The 16732-nt window shown below is 38.6% G+C and overlaps 1 protein-coding gene across 2 annotated transcripts in view; it reads right to left on the bottom strand.

Annotated features, from left to right (window-relative positions):
- Positions 1–1007: 1007 nt before the first annotated feature.
- Positions 1008–16732, bottom strand: part of TAFA1 (TAFA chemokine like family member 1) — a 781657-nt gene continuing 765932 nt past the window's right edge. Inside the window, exons 7-8 of one of the 2 annotated variants that reach the window (XM_082344862.1) lie at positions 16582–16706; positions 1008–11099 (exon numbers count right to left, since the gene is read on the bottom strand). In XM_082344862.1, the coding sequence (XP_082200988.1) occupies positions 11082–11099; positions 16582–16706 (143 nt within the window). In that variant the 3' untranslated portion in view covers positions 1008–11081. Of the gene's footprint in view, positions 16707–16732 lie in introns of both variants that reach the window. The other variant, XM_082344863.1, reaches the window with a different exon arrangement.

Raw genomic sequence — 16732 nt, forward strand, 5'->3', positions numbered from 1 at the left:
TGTCAACTGTAGCTGGATAAATGTTACTTCTCTTAAATTTAAACTTACTATGCTCAAACCTTTAAGTATTTCATTATGTCTTTTGACATTATATGCTAGAGCATTTATAAAAGAAATATTTTATTATAAACTGATTTTCTTTCATTTCTCTTTTATATTATATTTGTACCTTATATTAATTTTTTGAAATTACGTGATTAGGGAGGTTACAGTATCCATGAATTTCATTTCAGAAGAGTAAGATGATGTCTGAAGGGGCCATTGGATTTTTTTAGGGGTGATAGTTACTGTACCAGGGCAGGACTATAAAGAGATTATCTTGCAGAGCGATGTCCCTCTGACATAAGCCATGCGTTTCTTTGGTGGCATTCGTATGCATGCGGGCATTGTGTAGCTCCTTAGGATATTTGCGACAAGTGCTCTGCATTTTGCTGTCACACTCTGGGTAAGTTTGCCGCAGCGACAAATTAATTAGTAATGAACATGGCAACTCTGAGTTAGCATTGACTGCTCCCATTTAACAACTTTCTTCCATATAAAGAAGATAAAACTTGCAATGGAATAGAGAAATATCTGATGGTCTTTTACTTAGGCATTCCTGGAAAGAGCCTTGAGATCTTAAGAGCATTCAGATCTTAACACACATAAGTAGTGTGTTAAAACTGAAATGTGAAAGACAGTTGTGAAATTTTTGTCTACAGGAAGTTTCATTTACTCAATTTCTCACTACTCATACATCTTATTGCCTTCTAAAATCTTGGATATAATTAGATGATATCTATAATCTGATAAGCCTCTGAAAAGGTAGTGGAGACATACCTGGCTAAAATATCCAATGACTTGCTCAATTTTACATTTTTAAACCAATTCCTGCCTTCAACCATGTTGTTTTTGACCTATTTGGTTTGGGCCTCCTTCCCTGTTCTCAAACTTCCAACTGGCTTATCCTTGCAGTTGTTAAGTTATACCTGACTGAACATCCTGAAGTCTTTTGGCCAGTCTCTGGGGCAGTTAAGGGACATCTATATGTCTAAACCAAGCAATCTGGATGTAGGCAGTTTGAGCTGCTCTTCAGAACCTAAGAATTTGTTATGTCATAAGTATCTGACATTACAGAGTATCTCGAATCCCATTTTCACTCCACTGATAAGAAATCAGGCTCAGATAATCACAAATTCTGAGAGATACAAGATTCCTTAGGCATGCGTCCTTCTACAGCCTCCCAAGAGTTCTCCTGGTCTATGTTTGAACACCATTCATACCAAGAAATGCATTACCTACTAAAGAAAGTCAATCAGGTAAATTGTTCTTAAACTGATATATGTTTAGTTATAAATTCTACACACTCTTTAGAGACTAATTTAATCCCTCTTCTAAATGACAGACCTTCAAATATTTAAATGCAGCTTCTCATTCTTGACCCCCTCTTCTTTTTCCATGAATCTACACATCAACCTCCTTCAACTGTTTCTGATCATCATAAATGCTTTCCTCTGTCTACTTGCTTGAACTTGATTTACCCATGCTAAGTAGTGGATGACCAGTTTGACTGTGGATCACCTGCAAAACTGGTCCACATACCACGTCAATACTGCCTTTCACACGGTTGATAATAAAACCGTGCACAGGACACAGCCAGGACAGAACCCAGGATTCTGCTACTAGAAATCTTTCTCTAGGATATGATTATTCCATAAATTAGATACATTTGAATATGACTGTTCATTATGGTTATGAGCTCACACAATTTTTACTATCACCCAGCCTTCTCCAGAATACACAAGGGGACATCAAAATATAAAGAGCCAAATAGTAAACATTTTAGGTTTTCTGAGCATAAAATCTCTGTTGCAGCCATTCAGCTACTGTTGCAAAAGAAGCTTTAGCCAATATGTAAACAAGTGGCTGTGTTACAATAAAACTTTATTTATAAAAACAGGCAGCATGCCAGACATAGTGTACGGGCCATAGTTTGCCAATTCTTAGCCTAGACTCATATCTTGTTAATATCTAGACATGCCCATCAATTTTTAAAAATACGTTAGACTAGTTAAAGAAAACAGTGAGGTCAATGAAAAAGTTTTCTGGCATGACTGTTTTTTCAGAGAACGCAAGTTGGCTCCTGGTGATCACTGAGTCCCTATTTATTCCCCCCAAATTCCTTAAATGATCTACTTTGGAATCTTGCCCTGGGCTGACCTCAGGGTCACTGATCTATAGGTTTCAGAATCCACTTCCTTTTTTTTTTTTTTTTTTTTTTTAACAATTTTAACTATACTTAACCCATACTAGACTTCTGGTACCTCTCCCAGTTACACAATTCCCTAGCATTAGCACCGTAATTTTTTGACAGTTTCTCTTTTTTAGTACTAGGAATGTGATTTCCCCTTATGCAGTGATATGCTGAAGCTGGCTCTCAGTGGTTTGCAAGGGCCAACAACGTACATCTCTTCCCAACCTGTCGTTGGTAGCTTGGAGTCAGTGGTGGGAGTATTTATACCATAGAAATAACAAAAATATGTACCAATTAGGGCTTCCCTTCTTCCTGCATCACTGCACCCAGGGTGCTTGAATCATTGAAGAGAACTAGATACTCTCTTACAAATCTCTTCTCCTATCTTGAGTTTATTTTTCTCTTAACAACATCCCTTCCAGACATTTTAGCCAGAAGATAACTTTTATTGACCTAAAAAAAAACAGAAACAACATAGTTGCTTGAGGAAAACCTGAATTGTCTATCACCTATATATTATTGGCTTCACACAGTAGTTGTATCCTACTTAATTTGAATACAGCTACAAAGTTTTCTACATTGACCTTAACATTTCTGGAAGTCAGTTTAAGTCATAAGTCAATTTATCCCTCCTGCTATATTCTTAGAGAGCTCAGTCGTTTTTATATAGAGTCTTCCTTGATTATTTGCCTTTGCAAAATCTTTTGCCTATGACCTTTAAAATTTCAAACTGGTACTTTAACTAGTTCACCATTTGCCCCCCATAGTTACAACTTGCAGTTGCCTGCACAGAATGCCATTTCTGAGAACCACTGCAAGAAGTTTAAGTCATTCCCCAAGTTATGACTAGAGATCAGGGTTCTTTTAATCCAATGCATTTCCTAGAATGCCGTGTGTGTTTTACCATCTGGTTTTTAGAAAATACTAGGATTAGAGACAAACTTGGAATTTCCTTACTAATAATTCAATTTGAACTTTGTTCATTGGCAGTGAGGCTAGGTATATGGGAACAAGCTGAATCAGAAGGGACTAAAGCTTTCTCTCTATGACTTACCTCTAAGAGATACAGCATAACCCTACTCTTCTTTCATCAAGATAGCCTTGGATGACTGGGTCTATGAAGTGGCAATTGACTGATGTAGCTGAGACTTGAATCTAAGCTATCAGCTCCTCCATGAAAGGAAAAGCGTGATTCACTGCTCTGTCCTCAGGCTCTGACAAGGCAAAGCTCCACGTATGTTTACTAAATACTGAAAAACTCTCCTTACTGATCCCCTCAGCTCCAGTTGTGTGCCCTTCCCATTTTTCTCCATTTTGGAAATAGCATGGTCATCTTAAAACTTTGCCTTAGGTGGGTCTCTCCATAGGAAGGCCGGGAGACAGAGATTTCAGTGCAAGGAGTGTATTTGAGAGGTGAATCCAGGCAGTACTGGTAAGGAAGTGAGGAAGAGAGACAGGAAATGAAAAGAAGCCAATAAAATGTACAATTATGACCAGATTATGGCTTTGGGCAACTGGGACTCAGCCTCACTTGGTACCTCTCCAAGACAAAACAGAACTGTGCTGTCCAATAAGGTAGCCACCTAGCCACATGTGGCTGTCTATTAAGTTAATAAAATTAAATTTAAAAAAATCACTTCATGTGTCACAGTTGACACATTTCCTGTGCCCAATAGCCACATATAGCTTGTGGCTACCTATTGCACAGCTCAGATATAGAACATTTTCACACTGCAGAAAGCTCTATTGGACAGCCATGACATAGAATACGCCTCAGAGCTGTCTTGCTTGGGAGCAAGGAAGCTGGGGAATCTATACATAACATCCCATCAGCCAATGGCTGCTCTTCTGATTCCCAGGTACATCTGGTCTGCCCTGCATGTGTATGGGACCAAGGAGAGGCTATGGGTGACACTAACAGTGTCTGCTATTAAGTATAAATCAGATTGTGTCACTCCTTGCTTAAAAACCTTGTTCATGGTTTCCTGCTACAGTTCAGAGAGAACTCAAACAACTTTATCATGCTCTACCTGGCTCTGACTTCAAGGTTACTTCCCCAATCTCAGGCCACTTTGCTCTAATCACTCTGCTTTGACAGCAAACTACAAGAGACTTTCTCTCTGTTTTGCAAACACACTGAAGTCTTCCTTGGCTAAGGCCTTGGCACATACTAACCTGTGGTCCTGCAACACCCCTACCTCCTCCCTCCCCTCTCCCCCTCGGCTCTCTGCAGGGCTGCTTCCTGCTCTCCTCTAGTTCTCAGACCTAATGCCACCTCCTCCAAGAGGTTTTCCCTGACTATCCTACATAATGTTCATGGTTCCTTCCCATTATTTACTTTCTTGGCTCCTTTTGCATTTATTTTATCACAATTTTTGATTATTTGTTCACTGTTGTTTTTGTCTGTGTCTCCTAGAATAATGTGAGGTCTGAAGTCAATCTAATACTGTGCCTGACACATGGCAAATGCTCAACAGATATTTGGTTATTGAATGAATGAATAGATGAATGAATGAAAGCCGTCTTTACCAGTGAGGCGGGTGTAAGGGCAGGCATGTAAGGTCAGACCTCTGCAGTAACAAGGGTTACATGTGAATCTGCGTGGACATTTTGCCTGAATGACAAGAGGGCTGGGGGTGGGGAAAGAGTGGCCTGGTGACGAAGAGTGTGTAGTTGCTGAAAATTATCCTACACATAAGATGGCTCTGGCCATTAACAACTCAACTTCTGGATGAACATTCTGGACACCAGACGGGTGCCTTCTCCAACATGCAGTTACTTTCTTGTGTCAATGTCAGTGCTCAAGTGTAGGTTATATTGGCATTTTCCAGTGGTTTAAAAACATTAGCAATGGTAAAGGCAAATGGGGATTCAACAGGGTTGAAGTTGAATTCAAGTTCAACAGGGTTGAGGAGGGATCTGTCTAGTCTTTGAGCTTTTTAGAAAGAGAGTGTAAGATAACAGTCTGCCTGTTTTTTTCTAAGTTTGTGTTTTGCTTGCCCTGAGTGGAGCCAGCACTGACACAGGCAGCTTCTAGGTGATGCCTTGTAGGAGTAATCTGAGAATAACAACAACAACAAGAGCTTACCTACTGCTTTCCATGTATAACACATTTCCATTTTCTCTAGTTCCCTAGTCTTCCCATAACCTTTAAACTTCGTACAATGATCTCCATTTTACAGAAAGGAAAATTTAGAGGGAGAGGTTATAAGCTTTTCTAGGTTGTAAGTGGAGGGCGAGGACATCAATCTTTGGTGGGGTGGGGGGGCATTTGGCTTACAATTCTAGAACTCTTTTCAATACATACAGTGCTTTTTAGACCTGGAATGTGAAAGGGAGAAGAGGAGATGTGACAGGGGTGAGCTGAATGGCAGGGGTGAGAGGTATGAGAGGCCCTGAGAGCTTCTCAATCTGGCCATCTCAAGAAGGATTCAGATCAGGGGACAAAGAAATTGAGAATTCACGCGTGTGGGTATGGGAGGGTGTGTATAGAATGAGGAAGCAGAGGGAGGAGGCCATTTCCATTGGGCAATTAGTACCTAGCTTTTTTTTTTTTAAAACGGAATGTACAAGCTTCTCAAGTCTTTTAGCAGCAGTTCGGGGGATCTGTTGACCTGATACTGTTTCTTTCCAGTCCCTAAAATCGGCTCCCACACTGTGTTGGTGACCCCAAAGGTGGAATCTATGGAAGTTTAATCCATTTACTCTATTCTAGTACAGGGGCTGACCTCTTTTTGTGACCTTGGCATGCCCCCAATCGAGCATAACTGATATCTACTGCCGTACGCACTGTGTTCTCAGTGGTAAAAGCAGGAGAGGTTGCAGGTTACATGCAATGGACTGCAAACAAGCTCTCCCTCCATCGTTTTTTCCTACCACCAGAGGAAGCACACGAGAATGCAAATCCTGAGAAGAATGTCATGTTAGGCCAGATATGCAAACTGATGTCTCACAGACAGAATAGAATCTTCAGTCTTGTCTTTTAATAAAAGCTCAATAGGTTATAAATATGCACAATTTGGAGATTTCATATAAACCTCTGAATTTCTGGATTTTCTTTAAAAAAACAAAAAAAAGGAAGAATTGGGCCATACTAGCTCCCTAATGCAGGTTGGCAATAATAGGCTGGGACCATGTCCCTACTCTCATCACCATGTGCTTGGGCAGTAACATGTGACCTTGGTTAGTTAACTAGCGTTATTTGGCTATAGCTCCTGTTGGCATATATGTCTTGCAGGCCCTGGTTGAGAACTACCTATGAAACAATCATAATTTTCTTATTTACAAAACAGAAATAGTGTCACAGATGTAGAAAACAAACTTATGGTTACCAAGGGGGAAAGGGGAGGGAGGGATAAATTGGGAGATTGGGATTGACACATACATACTACTACATATAAAATAGATAACTAACAAGAACATACTGTAGAGCGCAGGGAACTAACTGTACTCAATACTCTGTAATGACCTATATGGGAAAAGAATCTAAAAAAGAGTGGATATGTGTACATGTATAACTGATTCACTTTGTTGTACAGCAGAAACTAACATTGTAAATCAAGTATACTCCAATAAAAATTAATATAAAAAATGTATTTGCAGACTATATTAAGAAGCCAATTCCCACCCACTCCATGAAGAATGGCCACATATCCATGTGCCATGGCCCAGTGGTTCAGAACCACTGTCTTAAGGAAAGTATGGCCTCAGGTTTTCCTCATGGCACATATGGACTCTACTCTTGGGTTACAGTAGGTGGGAATTAGGGTTGGATGGACATTCCCTGATCTATAAATACAGTCAGTTATGTTTGGGGTCCTGGCTTTCATGTTTGGTGATTGGTTATTATATTTTTAAATAATGTAACTAGCTATCAAAATCAATAAATTAGAGCTTAATGTGTTTTTGAAAATGAAACAAACTACCTAAGTAAATAAAATAAATACATGAGAGCCACTGTGGACCAAAGATGTCAGCACAATGCAACTTCCACTGAGATGCTCCTGAGATCTTTTATAAGGAAAAAAAATCCTGGCCTATTCAACCTAAAATCTTAAAATCTTTATTAGCAGGGGATTTGTGTGTGTGTGTGTGTGTGTGCGCAATTAGTGGCTTCCTCTTTAATTTACTTTGAAGGATGAACATGATTCTATTTTATCACTTTTGTATAATGTCCACAGGTATTAGGAAATCAGATTCTATCACTACTGCACGAGTCCAGAGTTTCCACATTCCTTAGAATGCTTTTTTTACCTTGCTTTCTTATATTTATAAACTAGATGGAAGTGACTTGAGCCCTAGAATTTGCTAGACACTAAATCTTTTATTTAGAAGGTAGACAGCTCATGAAAAGAGACACGGCACACTTCTTTGTCAAACAAACCCAAATGGATTTTGAAATGGGATTGTCAAGCTTAATTAAAAGAGAAACTCATGTTATGACACGATATTTAACCTTCCAGGAAGGAGTGCATATCCCATGCTGGTGAGGAATGTGTGGATCTCCTCATATAAACAGTTTTTATACCCTCCATAACTTATTTTATCAGTGACAATGGCAAAGTGGCATAATACACTGTACTATAAAATCACTACATTGCTTGGTGAAAGTTACATTGGATTTGATCAGAAAAAGATGTGAATTGTGTGTTGGTGAAAACATTCTTTATCATTCTATAATGGAAAAAAAGTAGTAAAACTTCTCCACGTGCTTGCCAACTCTATTAATGGATAAATTACACACAAAAAACACACAAAAAAGTCAACAAGTAAGCTTCACCTTACTCAAAAATCTTTGTCTTATGAAATAAGTCATATTTCCCTTTTTACCAAGAGAAGGGATTTGGACAAAACCATTTGCTCTAATTGTGTTATAATATTCTTCATTATATTTGATGCAAAAGCTCAAAATCAATATTAGTCATACCACACTGAGCTCTTTATTAACCAGAAATACGTGATATAAGTTTTTAAACCATATACACTCAGATTCAATAGGCAGATGGTAGCTACTGAAAACTCCCCAAACTGGCACAAGTTAAATTTAAACACAAGTTGATGGTTCACACATTTGGGTAAGGGACTTGGGTAAACTGAAACTGAATTTGATGACATTTACAAATATTTGTACTGTTTTCTTGGATGGTTGCTTGATTCTGATGTGGTGGGTTTTTTTCCCCTTCTCTCTTCTTCCAGGTCTTTCCCAGGGAAGCTACTGCATTAAGCGACCAACAGGAGATGAACTAACAGACTTGAACCTCTAGACCAGCTCCTTCATTGATTTACAGGCTCAGGTTACAGAACAGAAAAAGCTGTGAACTCCACGTACTGTGAATCATGAGAATGGTCTGTATGTGTGAGGCCACAGAAAACAGAATATCCCTTTTGCTTCTCATTGGATTTTTATTCAGGACCAACACTTTTCAAAGGGTATTCCAGAAAACACTAATCTCATAGAAAAGGCCACATGGTCAGGACACTTTGGGCAATAATAACGCTTGCAGAATTTTTTTAATGGAAGTAATCTCATTTTGGTTCATCTTATTTAAGAATGTTAGAAGATTTTATGTAAAATCCAGACTTCCGGTTCTCTAGAAAAACTGAAGACATGACAATGCAGTGAACATATCCTCACACGGACATAATTTCTTGCAGCTTCCCATTAGTCAGGGAACGAGCTCTCCATTAGTCAAGGACCATCCAACATGCCTGGATTCTGGAAGCCTTTTACTTGGCTCCCCTTGTTTCAGCCTTTCTTGAAGACACACAGTGTCTTTTGGCGTATTAAAGGCTCTGAGAATCCCTCAGTAAATATTTCTGTTTATTTTGTTGAAAAAAATTTCCCCAATATATTGGATTATAGATGTTTCTTCCTCCACATTTTGGGATGTACTGTTCTAGATAATTCTTTGGGTTTATGTTTTCAGTTTTCACTCCAAAACTTACAGATGAAAATCAATTTCTAATATATCACTTGGTACAGGGTTATAGACCATAAAATTCAAGGAATTCTGATTTGTGGGTATGAATTTTATGCTACCTCCTGGAAAATATTTGTGAAAGTATTTAGGAAGCTCAGATTTTGCACTGAGGATTCCATTTCCATTTTTGGATGCTTTTATAGGCATTCAAGATGCAGAACAAATCCACCTGGTTAGACTATTTATATATTCAATCAGACTTCAAGGTATATTGGTAGAGATGAAGGAGCCTCTGGATTTAACCCAAAATTTAACTTAAAAATTCCACACTAGGAGACCCACTGTGCTGCTGATCTAGTAACAGCCCCTAATAACATGTATTCTGGAGAAAAGATTTTGGAGAAAAAAAATACACTTGCAATATGATAGGGTAAGTAACAGGAATTGATAGTACTATTATGCTCTACCAGGTAAACTAGAATTTAAGTAGATATTTCCTTCTTATAAGTATCAGCCGAGTAACTATCAAAAAAAGAAGATGGACACAAATTGATCTTTTGGGGTGTGAGCCCAATATGTATCATCCAAGTGATCACTATAGAAGCCCAATAATAGGGTTTGACAGTTCATCTTGCTGGCTGAGAACACTGAACTTATAGTAATGAATTTCTAGTTTTCAAATTATTAGAGTTGGAAACATTGGTTATGATGGCAGCAATGACGTCATGCAAACAATTCTGGTGGACTTTGTGTCACTAAGCGGGTGTTCTCTGGATTTGGCTAAAGCAGACTGAGGAAAAGAAAATGGCAAATGAAGAGGACAAGCAGATTTAGAAAGAAGTTATTTACCACTTTAATAGGGCTGTCCAACATTTGGTCACAAGGGTCATTCTGAAACCTAATTTCTTTAATGGTCTTCCTATCTCACCAGAAGAGATCTGAATACTCTTGGAAAAAGCAAATCAAACATAGAAAGATGTGCTGTGATAAGACCTGTTGCTACAGCACCATGTAATTAATGATGTCAGACTTTGGATTTAATCAGAGGACATTTCTGCAGTCTAGGACAGCTAAACAAAGCCTTAAGACATTGTATTTACAGAACTTAATCCAGGGATCCATATTTGACCATCACTCTGCCAGAGTCTTAATAGCATGGTGGAGCGGCTCCCTCAAGAATCCTCATTTTTCTTATCTGTGGAAAAGTGAGTAGTTCTAAAAATATTTTCCTGGAAGAGGTTAGAACGGTTATCATATACCAGTTGAATATAAAGTATGGTTATGTAAGCCAAGCTTGCATGCTAATATTGCACAGGGTAGAAAACAATAAAACAGGATGATGTGCTTCCTTGGGCCATCTGGTAGAAAGAGAAGGAAGCTTTTGACTCAGTATCGTTCTGATCTCTCAGATTCCAGGAGTCCACCTGTAGCTGGCCTTCCAGTGCGAGTGCCATGCCGACCTCTCAAAAGGGCACGTGATTTCCTTGCCGATAGAAAAAGAAATGACAACGAAACAAAACATCCAAAACTCAAAGAGGTACACCAGCCGCCTCAAACTGTGGTACAGTTCATTTTTTGAAGAGAATATATAATATTTCAAAATATTATATATACATATATTTCAAATGGTACAAAGTAACTATAGATCCAGATTAGAAGACAGTTGATCTTTCTTCGTGATCCCCAAAATTTGCATTGAGAAAACCCTTTTTTTCCTTAACCCACTTTCCATGGTGTTGCCAAAATCTCCGGGTCTTCTCACTCTAGGAGACTTCGTGACACACAGTAAAAGCACTGTGATTATCTGGTAATCAGTCAAAGTGCAAATAAGAAATCCATTTGGCTTCTAATGTGTAAGATGTTTTAAATTCTTAAAATGTATTTTCCACAGAGTAGGTTTTCCTTTATTACTATAACAAATGCTTCCGTTAGGTTCTTGGGTGAATCTGAAACCAAAGAAAGAAAGAAAGAAATTTCAGGGAGAAAACGAAATGAAGGCACAAAGAAAGGTGATAAGGCAGAAAAAGAGGACACCTTGAATTTTTAGGATGTTGCTTCTTTCAAGTGAACTAAAGTAAAAAATGTTCAAGTCTAGAGCAGTAGTTCTCAAATGGTGATCAAAGCTTATGGACAGGCCACCGTATTTTTTTTTATCAATTCATTAAACTAATTTTGCCACAATTGAGGAGACAGACTCTTGGAGCAATGCCTATCCAGGACTGGGTTCGTGGGCATGCAATCTAGCTGCAGGGAGCCCTTTGTCGAAAAGGGCCCCTCACTTGGTTTAATGACCAGCAGTTGCCGTCTTGAAATTATTAGTAACTTTTGAACAAGGGCCCCTGTGTTTTCATTTTGTACTGGGCTCTTCCTGCACATTACGCAGTCATTCCTATGTCTGTCTGATGAGAATTTCATGAGTAGGAAATTCCATGGCCTTCTCATGTTGGTCTCTTGTAAGATGCAAAGGGGTGGCATGAGGTGAACTCATTGCCAAGGTCAGATCACGTTTGTTGAGGAACATAAGAGACCTTTGCAAGGTGAGGAACTGTTCCACTCAAACAATGACATGGTGTTCAAGGGCAATCAAGGGCATACTCCTCTAACTATTGATGCCATTTAATCCATTCAAATATGGTCCCAAAGACTCTTATATTCAGAAGGATGCATGCACGAAGAGTCACTGGTTTAGAGCATGAATGATGGTTCTAATAGAGTTGAAGGTTCTACTTTAGAGTTTTAGGACTTAAGGCATTTTTCTTCATCATCTCTTAATTTTTTATAGCTTAGGAATTGAGTATTCTGAGGCCAGGAGTGAAGTCCATTTAAAGCTTTCAGGGTTAGGTAGGAACAGTCATACACCATACACATTTGCATTCAAAAGTTGGTTGGATCAGGGGCGGAATGTATGAGATGTCTTCACACATTTTTTTTATTCTTCCATATAAATAACAGATCCTTCCAAACCTTGGTTTCCTACAGTCCAGTGGTGTTTATCACATTTTGTTTCACTGTCTTCTTTTTTACCGAAAGGAGGGAGAAAGCGCCATTTCCAAAACTGAACTGGAATTGCCTTTCTTTTATCTGTACTGACCCTCCTCCTCCCCTATCCCACCGAACCTTAGGCCCTAGCCTCCACAGAAGACCAGGGGCCGTGTCATGTCCACCATCACATTCCCAAGACTTTAATTTTAGATAACAGAGGCTTAATATTATTTATTAAAGAAATGAATGAGCGCACTTGGATCCAGGGGCAATTGTGATAGCATAGTTTATTCTTTAAGAAGATAGTTTACTCTTCTTTCCTGCAATCTCTAAATACCCCTCCCTGTCTCCTTCCCCACCATCTCTCTTTCTCTCTCTCTCTCTTTTAAAGGCATTTCTTGCAAAATGAATGGACTAGAGATCAAGATTGTGAAGTCTCTCAGAACATTTCAGACCTGGTGGAATTTTGAGGGAAGAAGCTGGAATATGTCAAAGCTGGTACTTTACCCTTCAGTAATATAAAAAAACATCAGGGTGATTAGAATGGGTGGAGATATATAAAGTTAGAGTTGGCATTAGAAGGATGATCCCAGGGCCTGTGGACAAATGATTGTGGTGAATTGTGTTGGGCTAGTCACAGAGAACACCAAATCTGACAAGATGGCTATTGTGGTTAGGTGTGTAATCTGAGGTCTTCAACTTACTCTTTTAGGAAATGAAACTTGACTCTACATTGTGCAGTAACTGTTGATTTCCTCGCTAGTGTGAAAGACATTAACATATTGGATTGAAGGAAATCCAAAGTTGCTTGATATTTCCCCAGGTATTCGGTCAGATTATGTTCTGGTGTTTTAATCTGCTAATTTTCCTTCCCAAGTGACTTTGGTTTTCTCCTCATTTTATTCCCCTCCTCTTCCTGTTCCCAAACAACCAATGTTCACCTTTTACATATAAATTATTACACCATTGTCAAACAACTTATTTCTTCTAAGGGGAAGTCTAGCTTTCTAAATGAAGTCATTGTTCCTGAATACACAGGGTATTAGATTTGTTCCTGAATGCATGGAATATAGCCTCCCCACCTTTCAAACTTATGTTTTTGATATATCAGTTTAAAGAAAAGAGATAAACTAATAGGCATCTAAAACCATCAGAAAAAAATCTCTAGTCAATATTTAGGTCGGTTAGTCTTGCTATAAACTCCCAACAAAGCAATTTAATAAAACAATTGAAGCAATGATCAAGCAGGAACAGGGTTAAAATTTAGCCAAGAAACTTCACCGAGATGTACTAAGCTTCTCCCCAGAAGGTACCTGTTACCAGTTTTATTGTACCCCAGGCTGGGTTTTTGGAACATGTCTCAAGCATGACTACTTTCTCTCTGTAGGGTGGCATTCAGGAAGCTTCCTCTTTCCCTATGATTTATTCTTCCGAATCTCCTGAAATGGAAGCCTTTGCTTAATTCTACTTATCTTTTCTCCTTCCTTCTAAGTTTTATTGTCACCCAGATCCAATTTCCCCAAGGTTTTCCTTAAGATTGTGGCCTGTTACCCTGGCTAGTCCACATTCTGGGGTGTCTGGTTGTTTAAATGAAACACTGAATTTCTACTCTCCACCCTCCTTAAAAAATGAGCATCATAAAAATTTAAACTAGACCACATTTTGCACCATCTTTTGTTTATCTACATTTCAAAGAATAATGAGAATTTTCGCTCAGGATGATTAATTTGGAAGTAACCCATATAATAGGGAGGTTTTAGAAAAAAACTATATAGGGAAAAAGAACGAAGTCCCAGGAATCTTTCTTGCAAATTTCTTTACACTGAAGCTACTTTTAAAAAATAACAGTGTGACGGAAATTCCCAGTTGCCATTAGCAAGCTGGGTATGTTTCTTCAGTTTTTTGTTTTTGTCTTTTTCTGAGAGAAAGAACTCTTTGAATCAATCCTACACATAAGAACAAAAGAGGTGACTTTCTTTATTCTTCCTTTCACTTTAATAAGAATTTGAATTTTTTACCCTAAAGATTACCTCTTAAAGAACAATGAAAACATATGATTCATAATTAAAATACATCTGTGAATTAAACTGTTTTAAAAGTTAAATTGCTAGAGTCAACATTTGAAGTGTGTAGGCATATTTATACTCTGATGGGGAAAAATACACAGGGCATACTAGAAAAATTCATATAAAACCTATTTGTGGAGCATATGATCTAAGGACTGGTGTTGGCTATTTATACAGAATGGAGCTCCTGTATGTGTCATCTAGACTTAATTGGTACCTTTTGTATTTAAAAGTGCTTATTTCATTGTGAATTTCTTGTAAGGAAGGGAGGAGAAAATGTAAGTCAGTGTACTGTTTGGGTTTTCTTAACCCAAATTTCTCAAAAAATTCAGCTTTTCTAGTGTCTTCTTTTTCCGCCTCTAAATACATTCTTGAGAATTCTTAGTTGACTTACGTGCCGCGCACATGGCTGTAGAGGACTCTCTTATTTCCTTTCCTGAAATGGATGCACACGTCAGAACAGGTGCACCCTTTGCTTTTAACCTGGCTGTAAGGCTGATTTATTTCTCTTATACGCTCAGCTGTGTGCACTGTGCCCAGCCCACCCGGGGGCGTAGTGAACACAGTGTGTACCAGCCTCTGTTACCATGATCGGATTCCACACCATACTTTGGTGATGCCGGAGAACATCCAGGATGTATTACAACATGCCTGATGGTTTTAAAGTAGACTCTACAAAGGCCAAATCAAAAAAAGTGACGTGGGTTACAAATAAGTAGCACTAACAATTTCTGTGTTTTGTTCCTTTATTTTCTATCTGCCAAAGAGTCTCCTCGTTGGTATTCTTGGAATTTCACATATCTAAATCCTGAAATGTTTTGATTTGCATTATTGCTCTTTATGGACTTTCAAGTCTGAAGGTACTATTAAAACAGGGCTCACCATCAATAAAGAGAGATTGGTTATCATTTGGAATAGGGAATGGAGATTTGGCAGAGGATATGTCAGCAATGTGTTTAAAACAATGGTGACTGGATTCCAATCATACTGGCCAAAATTCAGAGTGGTTTAAAACTAACTTGTGAGGGTATCTTCAAATTATTTGGTAAAGTCATCTTCAGGTAAAATGTAACCAAAGGGAAACCTGAAATCCATACTCTACCAACTAATTAAGATGATTTTGGGGGTAAGCATCAGGAACTGGGCTCATTTTCGAATACCCTCTTCTGTAGGTGTCTCATTGAAATGAAATACGATAATCCAGGCTTCTTAGAGTATACAATTTCATGTTAACAAGCTAGGATGGTTCAGGCATCCCTCCTGGGTGCAAGCCAGGGAGGTATAGCCATTTACTGGCTAATGTGGTCAATACAGGCAACTAAATTTGACACACAGTGTCTCCACTTATTTTATATATATAAAAAAATTTTCTAATGGTGTTATGTTTTCTGCATCACAAAGAGGCAAGAACCAATTTTATTTTGTGAAAAGACAATTCTGAGAAGAAAGACCAAGGTAAGACTTATAATACAGGGGCTGGAATCAGAGATCCCCTTTTAAATTTGGGTCACCCTTTTGGAAGCCTGCAACTTCAACATATTGGAATTTGTATATGGCGAAGCTTGCTTTAAAAAATACCCAATACTTAAAACACATACACACATAACAGGGCTGATATTCATGTGGTACATGTACATATCACCATACTGGCTCTTAAAATATTGATATACTTTTGTACTAGTGAATAAATAGTTACTGTCTTAAGTACCCTGACCAAACGCCCTCCACACCCCCATCAGAACTTCCAGACTTTCCTACGGACCAGTATCTATAGGGTCAACGGCTGGCCTAGCTGTCCTCTCCAACCTGCTCCAGCATCATGACACCAATTCTGATGGGCTGGGTAGCCTCATACAGGTCATTACATATTTTGAAGCCAACTCCTGATTTAACCACACAAAGTAAGAAACGATTATTCATATCAGAGAATTCTTTCACCTCCCTAAAAGAGCATCAAACAATTCCTTTAAAGAACCTTTAGAAGATGGCTGCACTTAAATGCAGAACTGTTCAGGAAACCATCTGGATGAATTAGGCTAGACCCTTATTTTATTATCCATTCTGAGCACCATAGATATCAGATGCATAATCCAAATAACTGCCTCACGGCTCCTCTTTCCTTTGGCTGTGGCAACCTAGCTTTATTTATGACTCAGTAAGAGAAACACTAAACTGCTCAGTATGGAAAAGTCAAGTTCAATCTCTAACTTCTCTTTGATGGATGGGCACTGATCTGAATGGTTAAGAATAGTTTCTGTTGGGGAAAAGGCTTCTTCCTCTCCTTTTCAAAGCTTCTCTGGGTGCTGTTTGTAAATACAACACAAAGGCAAACAATACAGTTCGTAACACGCATGAGACATTTGAAAAAAAATGAACTTACTCTTGTGGTCTTGATTTTATTGCCTGTAGCGCACATCCATCCGGAATTATCAGGGAGTGTCTTACACTCTTCTCCTTCTAGACAAGGTTCCATCTCACACCACCATTTCCCAATCACTATGGAGGCTGTGCAAAGACAGGAAACAAGTGTG

Source organism: Balaenoptera borealis (assembly GCF_965194805.1).
Source record: "Balaenoptera borealis genome assembly, chromosome: 12".
Classification (NCBI taxonomy): Eukaryota; Metazoa; Chordata; class Mammalia; order Artiodactyla; family Balaenopteridae; genus Balaenoptera; species Balaenoptera borealis.